Source organism: Pavona decussata, unplaced genomic scaffold, assembly GCF_977016875.1.
Source record: "Pavona decussata unplaced genomic scaffold, jaPavDecu1.1 SCAFFOLD_442, whole genome shotgun sequence".
Taxonomy (NCBI): Eukaryota; Metazoa; Cnidaria; class Anthozoa; order Scleractinia; family Agariciidae; genus Pavona; species Pavona decussata.
This window is the reverse complement of record NW_028145796.1, coordinates 2,936-26,688: the sequence shown is the minus strand read 5'-3', so window position 1 is coordinate 26,688 and position 23,753 is coordinate 2,936. Positions and strand designations below refer to the sequence as shown.

General features: G+C 36.6%; 1 protein-coding gene across 1 annotated transcript in view; it reads right to left on the bottom strand.

Annotated features, from left to right (window-relative positions):
• Positions 1-23,193, bottom strand: part of LOC146450540 (uncharacterized) — a 45,947-nt gene extending 22,754 nt beyond the window's left edge. Inside the window, exon 1 of the mRNA XM_085100309.1 lies at positions 22,637-23,193. Within this exon, the coding sequence (XP_084956435.1) occupies positions 22,637-23,193 (557 nt within the window). The remainder of the gene's footprint in view (positions 1-22,636) is intronic.
• Positions 23,194-23,753: the final 560 nt, after the last annotated feature.

Below are 23,753 nucleotides of genomic sequence, written 5' to 3'. Positions count from 1 at the left end.
TTAGTTCGGTTGAGTTCAAAATTCGCTTCTGGTCGGGCGGAATTTTCCTTAACTTTGACCGGCCGCGTATCAATCCACAGCCAGTCACGGATCATGAAATAACATCTATATCTTTTCTAGGTCTTCGTCTTCTGTTCTACAGAAAAAACATTCAAAACGTAGGTTACCAGTTTATGCCCAAAACAGATCTAGAACAACATGCTATAAATGCAAATTTTTCACAACCAAATTTTCGAACTGAAATACCGGCAATTTTACCCATGGGCGATAACTTAGATTATCATAAAATAACCTTCTATGGCTTCACTGTGTACTTATCAATCATGACATCAAAACAAAAGTTTGGGTAAATTATTTTAAGTGACCCGCAGGGCCTCGAATTTATCACCTACCCTGTCGAAAATCTGGCATTCGCATTGTAAACAATGGCGTGACATACCCGGCGAAAAAGCCAAAAGAGAATCAAAAACGTGCGTCAATTTGAGACACAAAGGTACGGAAACTAAGCTGATACCTAAATGAAAAATCAAACATAAGTTTTGGCCATCTTCTTCATCTATTCCTGCTCGATACAAGCATATTAGTGTGTCGACGACGAGGTTTTCAGTATTTCATGATCATTTCATGCACGTTTTTTAACAAGAATTTAGCATCGAATTCTTCATTAACCCACACTGGAGTTATTTCTGTACTTATACCTTCTGAGTAAAAGAACAATCCAGTTTACGAATTAATAAACATTTCCTTCTTTTTTTTTTTTTTTTAATAAACAACTAGCAAGCTACACTGTTGCGTGACAACCATGAACCAGAAGTGTCACCATAAAGATTTATATGTTTCCGCAATGTCTCAATGTATATTTCAATGGGGATACAGACGATTTTAAGGGGCTAGTTTTCGTAAGTAATGTCCGTTTGATTCCATACTTTCGCACGTGGAATAAATACCTCAGAAACGGGCACATCATCAGTTATATTCGAAGACCAACAAAGTAAAATCATTCGTGACTTAATATTGTTGACACAATATTTTGTTTTAGTTCTTTTTCGTTTCTCTCCAGAAACAAGTCCTTTCCTCTCTATCAGGTGTGGGACTTAATTAGCAAACGTACTGACCAAATTTGACGGCCGAAGTAGCAATAAGGACATGCTACGGCTCCTACATTTTTGATATTTCTGTGTCTACCTTCCCTCCTATTTATCCAGGAATACCGTAAACTGCCGCGGCTTATAAGCCCTGGGGCCCGTTTCTCGAAAGACCCGGTAACTTAACCGGGCCCGATAAGTGTCTTCGGTGATAAATGTTTCTCAACAGCTAAGCCCAAATCGTCATTGTCTTGATGTTTTCTGGCGTTGTAAACATGGCCCTCGTTCCCTACATCTTGAAAACCATAACTGAAATGACACACTCAGGACAGCTGAGGTACTATCTCGCTGGACCTTGTTCTGTCTCTGCGAGTAAACGAACATGGCCCACCAAATATCGACTTAAAAGAACAGCAAACTATCATGCTCGCCGTTTTGTTTACAGTTCCTGACTGCTTCTCTGGTGTAATAATAATTCAATTTATTCATAGGTCTGAAACTGCGACGTTCAATAATCTAATTAGTCAATTACGTTCATCCTCACACAAAGAATATTTCAGGATCAAAAAGCGCAGCAAAATAACATTATTAATAACACGAGTATTGACCACTATCTTGGTTTCATTAAATTTTCACGGTTTTTATTGTTATTACTTTTTCCCTTAAACGTTCAGATTTCTGTCGTTTTGTTGTTGTTGTTGTTATCACGGTCGTCGTTGTGTGCGTGTGCTTTTTCACGTATATTTCACGCAAACGATGCAGTTCAACATAACAGTCGAAACTTTTAATCAGATTAATGTAGTTCAAATCTGCTGCGTTTAAACTATTTCTAGTTTAATTTATCCATTGCAGTGATAAAGAAAGAGGAAAAGAAATTTTCCAATTATTTGTTTTAACACAATAATATTCAGCCACAATAACGAATTGGACTCCGCATCAGAGCGAACGGATACTCTGGAATTTCCATCTATAAAAAGCAGCCGCAATATATATTGGTCAGTAACGCTACCGGACTTTCGATCCAAAGATTTTTCTACTACAAATGAAAAATGCTTCCTTTTAAAAATGTCGCTTCATTTTTTTCTAATAGGAAAAACTATTTGTACCCGTGACAGTCTGTCACGCTATCTTTTTTGCGCTTCGATCGCCAAATCTCAAGAAAATGCTGATAAATCTGAAGCCTAGCGGGTCATTTATTTTCATTTACCCAGAGCTTTGTTTTTATATTATGATAAATAGGTATAAAGTGAAGCCATAGAAAGTCATTATAGGGAAATCTAAGTTATCGCCCATGGGTAAAATTGGCAATGTTTTAGTGCTAAAATGTGGTTGCTGAAAATTTGCATTTATAGCATGTTCTTCTAAACCTATTTCGGACGTAAAAGTAACTTAGGTTTTAAATGTTTTCCCGCGAAACAGAAGAGGAAGACCTAATAAAGCAATAAATGTCATTTGAAGGTTAGTAACGGTCTGCGGATCGATACGCGAGCCGTCGAAAGTTAAGGAAAATTCCATCCCGCCAAAAGCGGACTTTGAGCTCAATTGAGACAAAATCGTTTTTCGCATATTTACTCGAAAGGAAGCGGTATTTTGAAAAACTAACTACAGCTCAGTTTGTTTCTCATTAGCGACGAGCTATGAGAAAAATATGAACGAAATCGATTTTTTGACTCGTGCCACCACTTGGTCGATATTTGTGGAAAGCCGCTCTTAAAATAAAAAGTCACTTTTTTAAAAATAGCAGAATTGTTACCTTTAAAGACTTGGGAATACTGTCTTGAAATAATCTTACTCGATTTCCAGCATTAAAGCAGCGAGATTTAAGAAATCTAATCAGCAGTATGCAACTTCAGTTTTCCATAAAAGCGGTCTTCCAAAACTTCGTTATATGAGTTTTAGCACGTACGCATGCTCAAACCTCAAAACGTACCACATGGAATACACCTGTTCACAGCTATATGTGCATGAATGACAGTGCAATTCAGTCAGATATTGAGTAGCTGGTTGCGAAAGGGGCTGCCTCATATGGCTTAGGGGTCAGCAGTTCCCCTCCCTCCCTGTCTTGTCGTCAGGCAAGGTATCGTTACCGAGTGAAAAATGTTCTCCGCTGACTGAAGAGACCTTAGGTGCATGGGGTACTCTGGTCAGGACTGTTGTATTATTTCAACAAAAAAAAAAAAAAAGAAAAAAGTTGCGAGATTAAAACTTATGTTTTAAGTATACCATGTGAAAGACAGCCGGTCTACGGCATACGAATGGGTTAATTTCCTTTCGCTCGACTTTGATTTCAATGAAAATTGGCTTTTGCGTTTTTCACACGTAAATATTTAAAGGGACAGTATCACGCTATTTTAGTAACACATTGAAAATCGAAAAGACGCTATTCTGGTGATAGCAGCCAAGATATAATGACCAAAATTTCAATTCAAGACTATCAGAATGCAAGAACTTGGACTATCCAGGGATTAAAAAAAAAAAAAAAAAAAAAAAAAGAAAATGATGATTATTCTAGAAAGTGACGCAGGCATACTCGGAAAAAAGAAATCCGAGTGCTCCTATCAGGAGTCGAACCTAAGACCTTCCGATTACTAGTTCGGATGCTCTACCACTGAGCTACAGGAGACTCGTGGGAGCTAAGGCCATTAAACTAGGTTCATGGGACAAACATCCTGCATACTGCTAGGATTTAAATGTCGAATGTCGAACGTGGCTGAAATATACCATCACATTTCTTTCATATCCAGGGATATTTTCGCCGGCAGATGACCGAAATAAAAATGGGTTCAAATTTGAAAACGTCGGGCCGACGTTTTCAATTTTCGCTGTCGTAACGCTCTAAAACTCGGTTGTACTACAGAAGGATTCACGTGTTTCAGACATTTGTTGTAATTTTCGAAATTTTTCAAATTTAACCGATTTCGATAAGAATTTTAAGAACAAAATTGGAGGGATGTAGCTGTGACAGAAAGCGTCCAGTCGTGTTTTGAACTTTCCATACATTTGTCTGTATAGCGAACCAGCTGTGAACTGCTACTAAAAATAGTTCGCGGGAAAAAATACAGGGAAATGTATGGAAAGTTCAAAACACGACTGGACGCTTTCTGTCACAGCTACATCCCTCCAATTTTGTTCTTAAAATCCTTTTCCTAGTGCCAAAAGTTTCCAATTCATGAGTTTTTCAGAAGCGATGTTTTAGGAAAATTATTTGACATCGGATTTCCATACAAACACTGTTATTTCAAGCCTGTTTGCCTACCCGTCAAAATGGTATCCAAAACCGTGATAAGGCCTATGAATTTCGCTTTCAATCATTTTGTCCTACGTGGCCTAAGCTCCAAATTTAACGCTTTAACCCTAAGCTCAAAAATGAGCCTTAAATAGCCACTTTTCACCCTTTAACCCATAATATCTAAAAACAAACTCTCCTAACTTGTCCCCATACATTTCTTATGAACGTGGTGTGGAGAAGGTATTGAGAGCGGCTTTCCACAAATATCGACCGAAATCAACTTTTGGTGGCACAAGTCAAAAAATCGATTTAGCTCATATTTTGCTCATAGGTAGGCCTTAGTAAGAAACAAAACGTGCTGCAGTTAGTTTTTCCAAATACGGCTTCCTTACGCGTAAACAAGCGAAAAACGATTTTTAGTTCGGTTGAGTTCAAAATTCGCTTCTGGTCGGGCGGAATTTTCCTTAACTTTGACCGGCCGCGTATCAATCCACAGCCAGTCACGGATCATGAAATAACATCTATATCTTTTCTAGGTCTTCGTCTTCTGTTCTACAGAAAAAACATTCAAAACGTAGGTTACCAGTTTATGCCCAAAACACTGATCTAGAACAACATGCTATAAATGCAAATTTTTCACAACCAAATTTTCGAACTGAAATACCAGCAATTTTACCCATGGGCGATAACTTAGATTATCATAAAATAACCTTCTATGGCTTCACTGTGTACTTATCAATCATGACATCAAAACAAAAGTTTGGGTAAATTATTTTAAGTGACCCGCAGGGCCTCGAATTTATCACCTACCCTGTCGAAAATCTGGCATTCGCATTGTAAACAATGGCGTGACATACCCGGCGAAAAAGCCAAAAGAGAATCAAAAACGTGCGTCAATTTGAGACACAAAGGTACGGAAACTAAGCTGATACCTAAATGAAAAATCAAACATAAGTTTTGGCCATCTTCTTCATCTATTCCTGCTCGATACAAGCATATTAGTGTGTCGACGACGAGGTTTTCAGTATTTCATGATCATTTCATGCACGTTTTTTAACAAGAATTTAGCATCGAATTCTTCATTAACCCACACTGGAGTTATTTCTGTACTTATACCTTCTGAGTAAAAGAACAATCCAGTTTACGAATTAATAAACATTTCCTTCTTTTTTTTTTTTTTTTAATAAACAACTCGCAAGCTACACTGTTGCGTGACAACCATGAACCAGAAGTGTCACCATAAAGATTTATATGTTTCCGCAATGTCTCAATGTATATTTCAATGGGGATACAGACGATTTTAAGGGGCTAGTTTTCGTAAGTAATGTCCGTTTGATTCCATACTTTCGCACGTGGAATAAATACCTCAGAAACGGGCACATCATCAGTTATATTCGAAGACCAACAAAGTTAAATCATTCGTGACTTAATATTGTTGACACAATATTTTGTTTTAGTTCTTTTTCGTTTCTCTCCAGAAACAAGTCCTTTCCTCTCTATCAGGTGTGGGACTTAATTAGCAAACGTACTGACCAAATTTGACGGCCGAAGTAGCAATAAGGACATGCTACGGCTCCTACATTTTTGATATTTCTGTGTCTACCTTCCCTCCTATTTATCCAGGAATACCGTAAACTGCCGCGGCTTATAAGCCCTGGGGCCCGTTTCTCGAAAGACCCGGTAACTTAACCGGGCCCGATAAGTGTCTTCGGTGATAAATGTTTCTTAACAGCTAAGCCCAAATCGTCATTGTCTTGATGTTTTCTGGCGTTGTAAACATGGCCCTCGTTCCCTACATCTTGAAAACCATAACTGAAATGACACACTCAGGACAGCAGAAGTACTATCTCGCTGGACCTTGTTCTGTCTCTGCGAGTAAACGAACATGGCGCACCAAATATCGACTTAAAAGAACAGCAAACTATCATGCTCGCCGTTTGGTTTACAGTTCCTGACTGTTTCTCTGGTGTAATAATAATTCAATTTATTCATAGGTCTGAAACTGCGACGTTCAATAATCTAATTAGTTAATTACGTTCATTCTCACACAAAGAATATTTCAGGATCAAAAAGCGCAGCAAAATAACATTATTAATAACACGAGTATTGACCACTATCTTGGTTTCATTAAATTTTCACGGTTTTTATTGTTATTACTTTTCCCCTTAAACGTTCAGATTTCTGTCGTTTTGTTGTTGTTGTTGTTGTTGTTGTTGTTGTTGTTGTCACGGTCGTCGTTGTGTGCGTGTGCTTTTTCACGTATATTTCACGCAAACGATGCAGTTCAACATAACAGTCGAAACTTTTAATCAGATTAATGTAGTTCAAATCTGCTGCGTTTAAACTATTTCTAGTTTAATTTATCCATGGCAGTGATAAAGAAAGAGGAAAAGAAATTTTCCAATTATTTGTTTTAACACAATAATATTCAGCCACAATAACGAATTGGACTCCGCATCAGAGCGAACGGATACTCTGGAATTTCCATCTATAAAAAGCAGCCGCAATATATATTGGTCAGTAACGCTACCGGACTTTCGATCCAAAGATTTTTCTACTGCAAATGAAAAATGCTTCCTTTTAAAAATGTCGCTTCATTTTTTTCTAATAGGAAAAACTATTTGTACCCGTGACAGTCTGTCACGCTATCTTTTTTGCGCTTCGATCGCCAAATCTCAAGAAAATGCTGATAAATCTGAAGCCTAGCGGGTCATTTATTTTCATTTACCCAGAGCTTTGTTTTTATATTATGATAAATAGGTATAAAGTGAAGCCATAGAAAGTCATTATAGGGAAATCTAAGTTATCGCCCATGGGTAAAATTGGCAATGTTTTAGTGCTAAAATGTGGTTGCTGAAAATTTGCATTTATAGCATGTTCTTCTAAACCTATTTCGGACGTAAAAGTAACTTAGGTTTTAAATGTTTTCCCGCGAAACAGAAGAGGAAGACCTAATAAAGCAATAAATGTCATTTGAAGGTTAGTAACGGTCTGCGGATCGATACGCGAGCCGTCGAAAGTTAAGGAAAATTCCATCCCGCCAAAAGCGGACTTTGAGCTCAATTGAGACAAAATCGTTTTTCGCATATTTACTCGAAAGGAAGCGGTATTTTGAAAAACTAACTACAGCTCAGTTTGTTTCTCATTAGCGACGAGCTATGAGAAAAATATGAACGAAATCGATTTTTTGACTCGTGCCACCACTTGGTCGATATTTGTGGAAAGCCGCTCTTAAAATAAAAAGTCACTTTTTTAAAAATAGCAGAATTGTTACCTTTAAAGACTTGGGAATACTGTCTTGAAATAATCTTACTCGATTTCCAGCATTAAAGCAGCGAGATTTAAGAAATCTAATCAGCAGTATGCAACTTCAGTTTTCCATAAAAGCGGTCTTCCAAAACTTCGTTATATGAGTTTTAGCACGTACGCATGCTCAAACCTCAAAACGTACCACATGGAATACACCTGTTCACAGCTATATGTGCATGAATGACAGTGCAATTCAGTCAGATATTGAGTAGCTGGTTGCGAAAGGGGCTGCCTCATATGGCTTAGGGGTCAGCAGTTCCCCTCCCTCCCTGTCTTGTCGTCAGGCAAGGTATCGTTACCGAGTGAAAAATGTTCTCCGCTGACTGAAGAGACCTTAGGTGCATGGGGTACTCTGGTCAGGACTGTTGTATTATTTCAACAAAAAAAAAAAAAAAAAAGAAAAAAGTTGCGAGATTAAAACTTATGTTTTAAGTATACCATGTGAAAGACAGCCGGTCTACGGCATACGAATGGGTTAATTTCCTTTCGCTCGACTTTGATTTCAATGAAAATTGGCTTTTCCGTTTTTCACACGTAAATATTTAAAGGGACAGTATCACGCTATTTTAGTAACACATTGAAAATCGAAAAGACGCTATTCTGGTGATAGCAGCCAAGATATAATGACCAAAATTTCAATTCAAGACTATCAGAATGCAAGAACTTGGACTATCCAGGGATTAAAAAAAAAAAAAATCAAAAAAAAGAAAATGATGATTATTCTAGAAAGTGACGCAGGCATACTCGGAAAAAAGAAATCCGAGTGCTCCTATCAGGAGTCGAACCTAAGACCTTCCGATTACTAGTTCGGATGCTCTACCACTGAGCTACAGGAGACTCGTGGGAGCTAAGGCCATTAAACTAGGTTCATCGGACAAACATCCTGCATACTGCTAGGATTTAAATGTCGAATGTCGAACGTGGCTGAAATATACCATCACATTTCTTTCATATCCAGGGATATTTTCGCCGGCAGATGACCGAAATAAAAATGGGTTCAAATTTGAAAACGTCGGGCCGACGTTTTCAATTTTCGCTGTCGTAACGCTCTAAAACTCGGTTGTACTACAGAAGGATTCACGTGTTTCAGACATTTGTTCTAATTTTCGAAATTTTTCAAATTTAACCGATTTCGATAAGAATTTTAAGAACAAAATTGGAGGGATGTAGCTGTGACAGAAAGCGTCCAGTCGTGTTTTGAACTTTCCATACATTTGTCTGTATAGCGAACCAGCTGTGAACTGCTACTAAAAATAGTTTGCGGGAAAAAATACAGGGAAATGTATGGAAAGTTCAAAACACGACTGGACGCTTTCTGTCACAGCTACATCCCTCCAATTTTGTTCTTAAAATCCTTTTCCAAGTGCCAAAAGTTTCCAATTCATGAATTTTTCAGAAGCGATGTTTTAGGAAAATTATTTGACATCGGATTTCCATACAAACACTGTTATTTCAAGCCTGTTTGCCTACCCGTCAAAATGGTGTCCAAAACCGTGATAAGGCCTATGAATTTCGCTTTCAATCATTTTGTCCTACGTGGCCTAAGCTCCAAATTTAACGCTTTAACCCTAAGCTCAAAAATGAGCCTTAAATAGCCACTTTTCACCCTTTAACCCATAATATCAAAAAACAAACTCTCCTAACTTGTCCCCATACATTTCTTATGAACGTGGTGTGGAGAAGGTATTGAGAGCGGCTTTCCACAAATATCGACCGAAATCAACTTTTGGTGGCACAAGTCAAAAAATCGATTTAGCTCATATTTTGCTCATAGGTAGGCCTTAGTAAGAAACAAAACGTGCTGCAGTTAGTTTTTCCAAATACGGCTTCCTTACGCGTAAACAAGCGAAAAACGATTTTTAGTTCGGTTGAGTTCAAAATTCGCTTCTGGTCGGGCGGAATTTTCCTTAACTTTGACCGGCCGCGTATCAATCCACAGCCAGTCACGGATCATGAAATAACATCTATATCTTTTCTAGGTCTTCGTCTTCTGTTCTACAGAAAAAACATTCAAAACGTAGGTTACCAGTTTATGCCCAAAACACTGATCTAGAACAACATGCTATAAATGCAAATTTTTCACAACCAAATTTTCGAACTGAAATACCAGCAATTTTACCCATGGGCGATAACTTAGATTATCATAAAATAACCTTCTATGGCTTCACTGTGTACTTATCAATCATGACATCAAAACAAAAGTTTGGGTAAATTATTTTAAGTGACCCGCAGGGCCTCGAATTTATCACCTACCCTGTCGAAAATCTGGCATTCGCATTGTAAACAATGGCGTGACATACCCGGCGAAAAAGCCAAAAGAGAATCAAAAACGTGCGTCAATTTGAGACACAAAGGTACGGAAACTAAGCTGATACCTAAATGAAAAATCAAACATAAGTTTTGGCCATCTTCTTCATCTATTCCTGCTCGATACAAGCATATTAGTGTGTCGACGACGAGGTTTTCAGTATTTCATGATCATTTCATGTACGTTTTTTAACAAGAATTTAGCATCGAATTCTTCATTAACCCACACTGGAGTTATTTCTGTTTTTATACCTTCTGAGTAAAAGAACAATCCAGTTTACGAATTAATAAACATTTCCTTCTTTTTTTTTTTTTTTTTAATAAACAACTCGCAAGCTACACTGTTGCGTGACAACCATGAACCAGAAGTGTCACCATAAAGATTTATATGTTTCCGCAATGTCTCAATGTATATTTCAATGGGGATACAGACGATTTTAAGGGGCTAGTTTTCGTAAGTAATGTCCGTTTGATTCCATACTTTCGCACGTGGAATAAATACCTCAGAAACGGGCACATCATCAGTTATATTCGAAGACCAACAAAGTAAAATCATTCGTGACTTAATATTGTTGACACAATCTTTTGTTTTAGTTCTTTTTCGTTTCTCTCCAGAAACAAGTCCTTTCCTCTCTATCAGGTGTGGGACTTAATTAGCATACGTACTGACCAAATTTGACGGCCGAAGTAGCAATAAGAACATGCTATGGCTCCTACATTTTTGATATTTCTGTGTCTACCTTCCCTCCTATTTATCCAGGAATACCGTAAACTGCCGCGGCTTATAAGCCCTGGGGCCCGTTTCTCGAAAGACCCGGTAACTTAACCGGGCCCGATAAGTGTCTTCGGTGATAAATGTTTCTCAACAGCTAAGCCCAAATCGTCATTGTCTTGATGTTTTCTGGCGTTGTAAACATGGCCCTCGTTCCCTACATCTTGAAAACCATAACTGAAATGACACACTCAGGACAGCAGAGATACTATCTCGCTGGACCTTGTTCTGTCTCTGCGAGTAAACGAACATGGCCCACCAAATATCGACTTAAAAGAACAGCAAACTATCATGCTCGCCGTTTTTTTTACAGTTCCTGACTGTTTCTCTGGTGTAATAATAATTCAATTTATTCATAGGTCTGAAACTGCGACGTTCAATAATCTAATTAGTTAATTACGTTCATCCTCACACAAAGAATATTTCAGGATCAAAAAGCGCAGCAAAATAACATTATTAATAACACGAGTATTGACCACTATCTTGGTTTCATTAAATTTTCACGGTTTTTATCGTTATTACTTTTTCCCTTAAACGTTCAGATTTCTATCGTTTTGTTGTTGTTGTTGTTGTTGTTGTTGTCACGGTCGTCGTTGTGTGCGTGTGCTTTTTCACGTATATTTCACGCAAACGATGCAGTTCAACATAACAGTCGAAACTTTTAATCAGATTAATGTAGTTCAAATCTGCTGCGTTTAAACTATTTCTAGTTTAATTTATCCATTGCAGTGATAAAGAAAGAGGAAAAGAAATTTTCCAATTATTTGTTTTAACACAATAATATTCAGCCACAATAACGAATTGGACTCCGCATCAGAGCGAACGGATACTCTGGAATTTCCATCTATAAAAAGCAGCCGCAATATATATTGGTTAGTAACGCTACCGGACTTTCGATCCAAAGATTTTTCTACTGCAAATGAAAAATGCTTCCTTTTAAAAATGTCGCTTCATTTTTTTCTAATAGGAAAAACTATTTGTACCCGTGACAGTCTGTCACGCTATCTTTTTTGCGCTTCGATCGCCAAATCTCAAGAAAATGCTGATAAATCTGAAGCCTAGCGGGTCATTTATTTTCATTTACCCAGAGCTTTGTTTTTATATTATGATAAATAGGTATAAAGTGAAGCCATAGAAAGTCATTATAGGGAAATCTAAGTTATCGCCCATGGGTAAAATTGGCAATGTTTTAGTGCTAAAATGTGGTTGCTGAAAATTTGCATTTATAGCATGTTCTTCTAAACCTATTTCGGACGTAAAAGTAACTTAGGTTTTAAATGTTTTCCCGCGAAACAGAAGAGGAAGACCTAATAAAGCAATAAATGTCATTTGAAGGTTAGTAACGGTCTGCGGATCGATACGCGAGCCGTCGAAAGTTAAGGAAAATTCCATCCCGCCAAAAGCGGACTTTGAGCTCAATTGAGACAAAATCGTTTTTCGCATATTTACTCGAAAGGAAGCGGTATTTTGAAAAACTAACTACAGCTCAGTTTGTTTCTCATTAGCGACGAGCTATGAGAAAAGTATGAACGAAATCGATTTTTTGACTCGTGCCACCACTTGGTCGATATTTGTGGAAAGCCGCTCTTAAAATAAAAAGTCACTTTTTTAAAAATAGCAGAATTGTTACCTTTAAAGACTTGGGAATACTGTCTTGAAATAATCTTACTCGATTTCCAGCATTAAAGCAGCGAGATTTAAGAAATCTAATCAGCAGTATGCAACTTCAGTTTTCCATAAAAGCGGTCTTCCAAAACTTCGTTATATGAGTTTTAGCACGTACGCATGCTCAAACCTCAAAACGTACCACATGGAATACACCTGTTCACAGCTATATGTGCATGAATGACAGTGCAATTCAGTCAGATATTGAGTAGCTGGTTGCGAAAGGGGCTGCCTCATATGGCTTAGGGGTCAGCAGTTCCCCTCCCTCCCTGTCTTGTCGTCAGGCAAGGTATCGTTACCGAGTGAAAAATGTTCTCCGCTGACTGAAGAGACCTTAGGTGCATGGGGTACTCTGGTCAGGACTGTTGTATTATTTCAACAAAAAAAAAAAAAAAAAAGAAAAAAGTTGCGAGATTAAAACTTATGTTTTAAGTATACCATGTGAAAGACAGCCGGTCTACGGCATACGAATGGGTTAATTTCCTTTCGCTCGACTTTGATTTCAATGAAAATTGGCTTTTGCGTTTTTCACACGTAAATATTTAAAGGGACAGTATCACGCTATTTTAGTAACACATTGAAAATCGAAAAGACGCTATTCTGGTGATAGCAGCCAAGATATAATGACCAAAATTTCAATTCAAGACTATCAGAATGCAAGAAGTTGGACTATCCAGGGATTAAAAAAAAAAAAAAAAAAAAGAAAATGATGATTATTCTAGAAAGTGACGCAGGCATACTCGGAAAAAAGAAATCCGAGTGCTCCTATCAGGAGTCGAACCTAAGACCTTCCGATTACTAGTTCGGATGCTCTACCACTGAGCTACAGGAGACTCGTGGGAGCTAAGGCCATTAAACTAGGTTCATCGGACAAACATCCTGCATACTGCTAGGATTTAAATGTCGAATGTCGAACGTGGCTGAAATATACCATCACATTTCTTTCATATCCAGGGATATTTTCGCCGGCAGATGACCGAAATAAAAATGGGTTCAAATTTGAAAACGTCGGGCCGACGTTTTCAATTTTCGCTGTCGTAACGCTCTAAAACTCGGTTGTACTACAGAAGGATTCACGTGTTTCAGACATTTGTTCTAATTTTCGAAATTTTTCAAATTTAACCGATTTCGATAAGAATTTTAAGAACAAAATTGGAGGGATGTAGCTGTGACAGAAAGCGTCCAGTCGTGTTTTGAACTTTCCATACATTTGTCTGTATAGCGAACCAGCTGTGAACTGCTACTAAAAATAGTTCGCGGGAAAAAATACAGGGAAATGTATGGAAAGTTCAAAACACGACTGGACGCTTTCTGTCACAGCTACATCCCTCCAATTTTGTTCTTAAAATCCTTTTCCAAGTGCCAAAAGTTTCCAATTCATGAATTTTTCAGAAGCGATGTTTTAGGAAAATTATTTGACATCGGATTTCCATACAAACACTGTTATTTCAAGCCTGTTTGCCTACCCGTCAAAATGGTGTCCAAAACCGTGATAAGGCCTATGAATTTCGCTTTCAATCATTTTGTCCTACGTGGCCTAAGCTCCAAATTTAACGCTTTAACCCTAAGCTCAAAAATGAGCCTTAAATAGCCACTTTTCACCCTTTAACCCATAATATCAAAAAACAAACTCTCCTAACTTGTCCCCATACATTTCTTATGAACGTGGTGTGGAGAAGGTATTGAGAGCGGCTTTCCACAAATATCGACCGAAATCAACTTTTGGTGGCACAAGTCAAAAAATCGATTTAGCTCATATTTTGCTCATAGGTAGGCCTTAGTAAGAAACAAAACGTGCTGCAGTTAGTTTTTCCAAATACGGCTTCCTTACGCGTAAACAAGCGAAAAACGATTTTTAGTTCGGTTGAGTTCAAAATTCGCTTCTGGTCGGGCGGAATTTTCCTTAACTTTGACCGGCCGCGTATCAATCCACAGCCAGTCACGGATCATGAAATAACATCTATATCTTTTCTAGGTCTTCGTCTTCTGTTCTACAGAAAAAACATTCAAAACGTAGGTTACCAGTTTATGCCCAAAACAGATCTAGAACAACATGCTATAAATGCAAATTTTTCACAACCAAATTTTCGAACTGAAATACCGGCAATTTTACCCATGGGCGATAACTTAGATTATCATAAAATAACCTTCTATGGCTTCACTGTGTACTTATCAATCATGACATCAAAACAAAAGTTTGGGTAAATTATTTTAAGTGACCCGCAGGGCCTCGAATTTATCACCTACCCTGTCGAAAATCTGGCATTCGCATTGTAAACAATGGCGTGACATACCCGGCGAAAAAGCCAAAAGAGAATCAAAAACGTGCGTCAATTTGAGACACAAAGGTACGGAAACTAAGCTGATACCTAAATGAAAAATCAAACATAAGTTTTGGCCATCTTCTTCATCTATTCCTGCTCGATACAAGCATATTAGTGTGTCGACGACGAGGTTTTCAGTATTTCATGATCATTTCATGCACGTTTTTTAACAAGAATTTAGCATCGAATTCTTCATTAACCCACACTGGAGTTATTTCTGTACTTATACCTTCTGAGTAAAAGAACAATCCAGTTTACGAATTAATAAACATTTCCTTCTTTTTTTTTTTTTTTTTAATAAACAACTCGCAAGCTACACTGTTGCGTGACAACCATGAACCAGAAGTGTCACCATAAAGATTTATATGTTTCCGCAATGTCTCAATGTATATTTCAATGGGGATACAGACGATTTTAAGGGGCTAGTTTTCGTAAGTAATGTCCGTTTGATTCCATACTTTCGCACGTGGAATAAATACCTCAGAAACGGGCACATCATCAGTTATATTCGAAGACCAACAAAGTAAAATCATTCGTGACTTAATATTGTTGACACAATATTTTGTTTTAGTTCTTTTTCGTTTCTCTCCAGAAACAAGTCCTTTCCTCTCTATCAGGTGTGGGACTTAATTAGCAAACGTACTGACCAAATTTGACGGCCGAAGTAGCAATAAGGACATGCTACGGCTCCTACATTTTTGATATTTCTGTGTCTACCTTCCCTCCTATTTATCCAGGAATACCGTAAACTGCCGCGGCTTATAAGCCCTGGGGCCCGTTTCTCGAAAGACCCGGTAACTTAACCGGGCCCGATAAGTGTCTTCGGTGATAAATGTTTCTCAACAGCTAAGCCCAAATCGTCATTGTCTTGATGTTTTCTGGCGTTGTAAACATGGCCCTCGTTCCCTACATCTTGAAAACCATAACTGAAATGACACACTCAGGACAGCAGAGGTACTATCTCGCTGGACCTTGTTCTGTCTCTGCGAGTAAACGAACATGGCCCACCAAATATCGACTTAAAAGAACAGCAAACTATCATGCTCGCCGTTTTGTTTACAGTTCCTGACTGTTTCTCTGGTGTAATAATAATTCAATTTATTCATAGGTCTGAAACTGCGACGTTCAATAATCTAATTAGTTAATTACGTTCATCCTCACACAAAGAATATTTCAGGATCAAAAAGCGCAGCAAAATAACATTATTAATAACACGAGTATTGACCACTATCTTGGTTTCATTAAATTTTCACAGTTTTTATTGTTATTACTTTTTCCCTTAAACGTTCAGATTTCTGTCGTTTTGTTGTTGTTGTTGTTGTCACGGTCGTCGTTGTGTGCGTGTGCTTTTTCACGTATATTTCACGCAAACGATGCAGTTCAACATAACAGTCGAAACTTTTAATCAGATTAATGTAGTTCAAATCTGCTGCGTTTAAACTATTTCTAGTTTAATTTATCCATGGCAGTGATAAAGAAAGAGGAAAAGAAATTTTCCAATTATTTGTTTTAACACAATAATATTCAGCCACAATAACGAATTGGACTCCGCATCAGAGCGAACGGATACTCTGGAATTTCCATCTATAAAAAGCAGCCGCAATATATATTGGTCAGTAACGCTACCGGACTTTCGATCCAAAGATTTTTCTACTGCAAATGAAAAATGCTTCCTTTTAAAAATGTCGCTTCATTTTTTTCTAATAGGAAAAACTATTTGTACCCGTGACAGTCTGTCACGCTATCTTTTTTGCGCTTCGATCGCCAAATCTCAAGAAAATGCTGATAAATCTGAAGCCTAGCGGGTCATTTATTTTCATTTACCCAGAGCTTTGTTTTTATATTATGATAAATAGGTATAAAGTGAAGCCATAGAAAGTCATTATAGGGAAATCTAAGTTATCGCCCATGGGTAAAATTGGCAATGTTTTAGTGCTAAAATGTGGTTGCTGAAAATTTGCATTTATAGCATGTTCTTCTAAACCTATTTCGGACGTAAAAGTAACTTAGGTTTTAAATGTTTTCCCGCGAAACAGAAGAGGAAGACCTAATAAAGCAATAAATGTCATTTGAAGGTTAGTAACGGTCTGCGGATCGATACGCGAGCCTTCGAAAGTTAAGGAAAATTCCATCCCGCCAAAAGCGGACTTTGAGCTCAATTGAGACAAAATCGTTTTTCGCATATTTACTCGAAAGGAAGCGGTATTTTGAAAAACTAACTACAGCTCAGTTTGTTTCTCATTAGCGACGAGCTATGAGAAAAATATGAACGAAATCGATTTTTTGACTCGTGCCACCACTTGGTCGATATTTGTGGAAAGCCGCTCTTAAAATAAAAAGTCACTTTTTTAAAAATAGCAGAATTGTTACCTTTAAAGACTTGGGAATACTGTCTTGAAATAATCTTACTCGATTTCCAGCATTAAAGCAGCGAGATTTAAGAAATCTAATCAGCAGTATGCAACTTCAGTTTTCCATAAAAGCGGTCTTCCAAAACTTCGTTATATGAGTTTTAGCACGTACGCATGCTCAAACCTCAAAACGTACCACATGGAATACACCTGTTCACAGCTATATGTGCATGAATGACAGTGCAATTCAGTCAGATATTGAGTAGCTGGTTGCGAAAGGGGCTGCCTCATATGGCTTAGGGGTCAGCAGTTCCCCTCCCTCCCTGTCTTGTCGTCAGGCAAGGTATCGTTACCGAGTGAAAAATGTTCTCCGCTGACTGAAGAGACCTCTGATTCTTGTTTCATGTTTCAACATTTCTCTTGTGACTTCACCCATGAATTCTCTTCCTGGATCAACTTGAAGAATTTTTGGCCATTTCAAAAGTCCTTTCTAAATTTGTTGAAAAGCCTTTGAAACTTCAGAAGAATCTTTTGAAGTGAGAGGTTCAGCAGCTTTGAATCTGCTTGCAACATCAACAACAGTCAAGGCATATTTAAAGATTTTGCTCCCTCTTGGGAGTTTATCGTGAGGAAGAAAGAGAAGATCAGCTTGATGAACTGCATTGGGAAGTTCAACATCAAATGTTGGTCTTTGGATGTTTTTTGGAACAGGCAGATAGATTTGCCAGATTGCTTGTTTCATCAACCAAAGTTTCGCTTCATCTTCAGAAACATTGGCTTCTTGAGAAAGTTTTTTCGCTGCTTGGAGACCTTTCCAATATCCTTTTGGGGAATAATAAATTTTTGACAATTTTATGTTTGACATTTTTAAAGGAAATCACTTGCTGCAAATCCAAGAGCCAAAGCTGATGTTCCAACCAAGATCAACTCCCCCTGTTTTTGAGATTCGCTTGGTTGGAAAATGTTCGAAAATTGGGGTTCCTTGAGATGCTCAATTTTTTGTTGATGAACCTTGTGATAAAGCTTCAAAGCAAAGTCAGTGTTTGCGAAATTTTGTTTTGCTTCATCTTTGATTCTGTCATTTGTTTGAATCCAATAATTCAATTTTGCACGATTTTCTTCGTATTTTTCGAGTTCTTTTGGATATTTTTCAACTGCCAGGTTGTGTCTCTTTTTTTCCTCGAGTGAGGCTGATTCTGAATCTCCAGAAAGAAATTTGCGAGATATGATCCACCAACAAAGGCGGTTTCATTGATTATTGCTCCTCCAATCATGATTGCGATGCTTGCCATTTTAACTTGGCAATATGTTTTGTTTTTCAAGATAATCTTTTGTTGCCAAAGATGCAGCAATGATTACAGTGAATTTCACATAATTCATGAGATTTGAGGAAGGATCAGAGTCATGGGTTCTTTGATTACTTTCTTTGCAAGCCATCCAAATCCTGCAGCCAATCCAGTGATTGTTGCAGCATCAGTCATTGTTTTCACGAGTTTATTGTCTGACATTTTATTTCAGAAAACAAATTAATCCATTTGTTTTAATTTTGGAGCTTTTTTGTTTCAATATTTTGCCTCTCAACTTCTACCATATGATCAATCAACTCTTTTTGTGCTTTTTCACTTCCCACTTTGCTTTTATTTTTGAAAAGATGTTTCAATTCTTCCCTCTTGTAATACAATCCAGCAATCGAAACAATAATGCTGGCAACAGAAAGCACTTGAGTGAGTGAAAATGAGCTGCTTTGTTCGCTTCGCTCACGCTCACTACGTTCGCTTTCGTTTTCAGTTGATGGAGGGTTATCTTTTTGTTCTTGAGTGTCGCTTCGAGTGACTTATTTTGATTTTTTCTTTGCTTCACGTGCTTTTTTGTTGTGTTCAGCAAGTTTTTTTCCAGCCGCAATTTTTCCTGGATTTTTTGGAACTGTTTGTTTTGTTGTTGTTGTGATTTGTTCAGAATCAGGTTCTTTGATTTTTTCAGGTTCTTGAGTTTCCATTTTAAATGATTTTTCAATTTCTTGTCAATTGATTTAAAATGGAAAAACTGTACAGAGAAGAACTTGAAGTGCTTTTGGAATATTACAAAAGTGAATCAGAAGAAAACAGACAAAGACATCAGCAATATCTTGAAAAAGACAATCTTCAAGAAAATCATGAGTCAACATTGCATTTCTTTCGAAACCAAACGGGAGAAACAAAGACAAGACTCATGCAAGTCTTCAATGCAAGACTCAAACACGAGATGAGGTTGAAAAAGGATATCTTTAAGAATATTGAAAAACTTGTTAAAAATGAGAAAAAGACTCCTTTCTTTCACAAGTTTCTTGGTTATTCCGTTTCTCTTTTTCTTTTGTTGAGATCAATGCAAATTAACATGAGATAATTTTTGAAATTTTTTTTATTTTTTTTTAATAAAATAGAAAGTCTTTAAACGTTATCAGCGAGAGTTCTTGCCAAAAATAATTTCGACGAGAATTTTTTCCACAAAAAACTCATGTGTCATTGGGAAATCAAAAAACAATAAATTTTGCAATTATTCGAAAAATACAAAAAATTATGCCTTGAAATTGAAGAAGATTTGAATGTTGCAAGAGAAAATTGTTCAAATTTTCATGAACATGCATTGTTTCTTGCATTTGACAGAAAAGATACCCTTGAATTTCTTCAAAAAAAATTGAAAGAACTTGATGAAATAATTAAAGAAAATATGCCATTAATTATCGAAAAAGACCAAAAAAAAAGGAAAACTGGAAGAAGAAATCAGAGAATTCAACATTGAAGAAATTCAAGATTCATTTCATGAATATGTTGACAAGGATTATTTGCAAGAATATCATGGAATAAGAAGATATTATCAACAAGCAATTGATTACTTGAATGTTTTTTATTGATTGAATTTCATTTGGAAACCAAATGAAATGTTTTTAAAATTAAAAAGTGAATGTTATTTCTTCCAAATGACGTTTGATTGCGTCAATTTGTAACAAATAATCAAACTCAAGAAAATCAAGAATTTCATATTCAGTGTTTTGAATTTCTTGATCAACTCCTTCAACACAATCATTAAACTTTGAAATCATTTCCATCAGTTTTTTTCCCTTTGAATTTTTTCTTCGACTTTTGAGATAATTTCTGATTTTTTTGTTTCATTAATTCGAGTTCTGCCTCTGCTTCATTTCTGATTTCATCACATTTATCATGATCATGCCTGTTTATCGCATTTTGTAATTCTGTAAAAAGAGCATAACTGTCACCTTCCATTGAATCAATGGCATTTTCAATTCCCCAACAAAAAAATTTAAAATTTTCGAATTCATCAAAAATTTCTTGTTTTTTTGCTTTTATGATTTCCCAGTGACACATGAGTTTTTTGTGAAAAAAAATTTTCGTTGAAATTGTTTTTTGCAAGGACTCTCGCTGATAATTTTTGGAGACTTTCCATTTTATTTAAAAATAAAAAAAAAAATTTTTGATTTTTTTCTCAGGTTCTTCTTCAATTTCTTTCACAGGTTCTTATCAAGTTCTTCTTCAATTTCTTTCACAGGTTCTTTCAAAGGTTCTTTAACAGCTTCTTCTTCAAGTTTCAAACTGTTTGCTGCCAAAAGACTTGCACTCGCAGCAGTCATGTATTTTCCGTATTTCAGATAAAGACTTCCAGCAATCAAATTGAGTTCTCTGTTGACAATGAAATAATTTTCCAATCCCCTCAAAAACGTTTCTTGGTCAAGAGGTTGAAAAAAACAAAGTGCTTTTGCACTGGCTTGCAAAAATGTTTCAACAATTGCACCGCAAGTTTTTGTGGACAAAGAAGCTTCGCATCTTTTGAAATATTTTTCCACATCTTTCTTTGAAAGTCTTTTGATTTGATCTTGTGTGAGATCAACTCCAATCATTTCCTTGCATTGACCACTTGCTGCCAAAATGGCGAGATTTTCTCTGTGATCTGTTTCAATTGGTTGGGGTTCAGTTTTAAGAAGCGTCATGACTTCTTTAATTGATTCTTGTTCTTGGATTTCCATTTGAAATCAAATGGAAATTTTTTTCAGTTCAAAGAAATTTCAAAAGGATGTCTGAGGGAGAAATCAAGATGAGAAAACTTGACTTCTTTCAACTCTTTCATGTATTTTTCCTTTTCATCTTTTGTCAAATCTCCTGCGAATTTTTCAAAGACTGTTTTCATGTCTTTTGCTGATGGAGTGAAAAAAAGAATCAAAGAAGCAATGTTTTCTCTGAAAGGTTTTGCTATGCTTGACATTTGTTGAGTGAGAACCCAAACGCTGATTCCTGAATGTCTTGCAGAAAAAGCAAGTTTCACAACTTCATTCGTCCTTTTTTTCACATCTTTTGATGAAGCACAATCATCGAGAATGATCAATATGTTCGTTCCTTCAAAGGCAAAGGAGATTATTTTGAGCCAGTCATTGATGTGATGATGTTCTGGGATGATAATGAAAAAATCTTTGTCATTCTCAGCAAAATTATCCCAGTTTTTGTTGTTAACGAAGGTTGGATAAAGGAGGAAAATGAAATCAAACTTTTGATTGAATTTTGTTTTTAAAAGATTCACAATAAAAGTTGTTTTTCCTGAATTTGTTGGACCAACAATCAAAGCAATAAATTGAATGTTTTCTGGATTCATTTTGTTATTCTATAATGTCCTTTTGCAAACGTGTGAATTCCATCCTCTCGGATGACTCTCTTGTCATCATTTGCAGAAAGAGCAATCTTGTTAAACTTTTTCTGTGAAAATTTCATGTTTGTGTGATCTGATGATATTCATGGATCGCATTTGGATTTGTTTTGAAATAAAGCAATCTTTGAAATCTTGGTGTGTGATTGTTTTTTTGATGACTGATTTTTTGATTCCTTAACACTTTTTTTCTTCTTTTTTGTCTTCATGCATTTTGATTGAATAAAGTTTTGGTCTCAAACCAACAAACTCTTCAATGATTTTTCCACCTGCCTCGTCTTTCATCATTCCAATGACTTTTTTGTTGATTCCCGTTGGAATGTTTGATGAATGGTCTTTTGGAAAATTTGATGTGTCAAACTTTTCTTTAACATCTTGGGTAATGTCTTGGAAAAAGTCTTCTGTTTTGATTTCATAGCAAAGAGAATCAGTGTCAGTGAAAAGAAGTTTTGCTTTTCCTTAATATTTCGGTTTGATGTAATTGTAATGAAAGTCGTGCATGAGTGTTTTGGAAATGTCAAGAATTGCCATTCCACAAAAAAACTGGTTTGTCAAAAACCAGTTTTGTTCTTTTCATGTGAATTGCAATCAAATTTTCGTCAAAAATTGTGCAACGTTCAAAGTTTGGTTTTGATGCGAATCGCAATGCTGACTTTCTCTTGTTGACCAATTTGATGTCCACCCTTTTCCTAATGTTTTCCATGGTTTTTCCGAAAACAGAATTGTTCATTAGTTTGAAAAAATCTTTTTCGAACTCATTCTTTGCTTCTGCTCTCAGTTTTCTATTGAGATCAATATAAGGTTTTAACCAGGCTTCTTCTTTGAATTTGATGATTCTGTGAATCTTTTTCAGTTTGAGTCCCATTTCGAGATATCGCTTGAGATTTCTGTGATGAATAACATACTTGTCCTTGTCGTTGAGATTTGAAATAAGTTTTTCAACATTGTTGACAATGATTCTCTCTGGGGCAAGTGGGAGATCATTGTGAAGGTCATGAAGTTCTTTTGGATATTCAAGATCAACTTCAAGAAGGCAGGAAAAATTTCGCCAGTTTTCAAATTCTTTAGGATTTGCCCATGAAAAGTCTCCAGTTGGAAGAGGTTCACACATTGCCCAGCCATAAAGGTTGTTTGCGTCAAGATAAATGATGAATTTTGAAGGTTTTTCTGGATCGAAATCTTTTCCCATATATTTGTTGTTTGCTTTTCCAAGTCTGTTTGAAATCATTGAAACACCGCCTCTGGTGCCTTTTTCAATCATTTGAAGCATGTCAATGTCAGTCAAAAGTTCGAGTTTGACTTTGGTTTTTTTCAAAGCTTCATCCCATGCAAGACCTGGTGATGTGAAATACCATGCTGGATCAAGTTCATAATTCTCAAGGCAAACTTTTCTGAACTCCTCAAAAACATCAGCAAGAAGAAGAACATCTGTTTTGAGATAGAGATCGTGATAATCTCCCATGTTTTTGCATTTGAAAGTTTTCCAAACTTTTTGTGCATGTTCGAATTCTTGTTGTGTGATGTGTTCATCGTTGAGTTTTGGAAAAATTCTTCTTTTGGTGGAAGATTTGTTTTTTCAAATTTTTTGATGTTGTCCATAAAGTCATAAGGATAAACTCCCTTTTTTGAAGGAAGGTTGAGTTTTTCTCCCAATTCTTTTTTTTCTTCTTGAGTTAGTTTTTCTCCGTACGGAGCGCCGGCTTCTCCTTCGGAGGAGTCATCTTTCAGGGTTTTTTGTCTTTCCTTGATTTTTTTCTTTGAGGAGACTTTTTTTTGTTTCAATCTTTTTGTCTCTTTCCAGATTCTTGACCAATGCATCAAGAGAAGATTCCATGAATTTGAAGCTGTCAATGAACCTGATGACGTGTTTCTTTTCTTTCAGTTCTCCTTTTTTGTTGAGATGATGGCCAACAACGATTTTTTTTGTGAATGAAATATACGTATTTTTCTTCATTCTTTGCAATGCATCTTATGTCTCCATGTGTTTTCCCAAGATTCTTGACAAAAAGGTGTGCATCATAA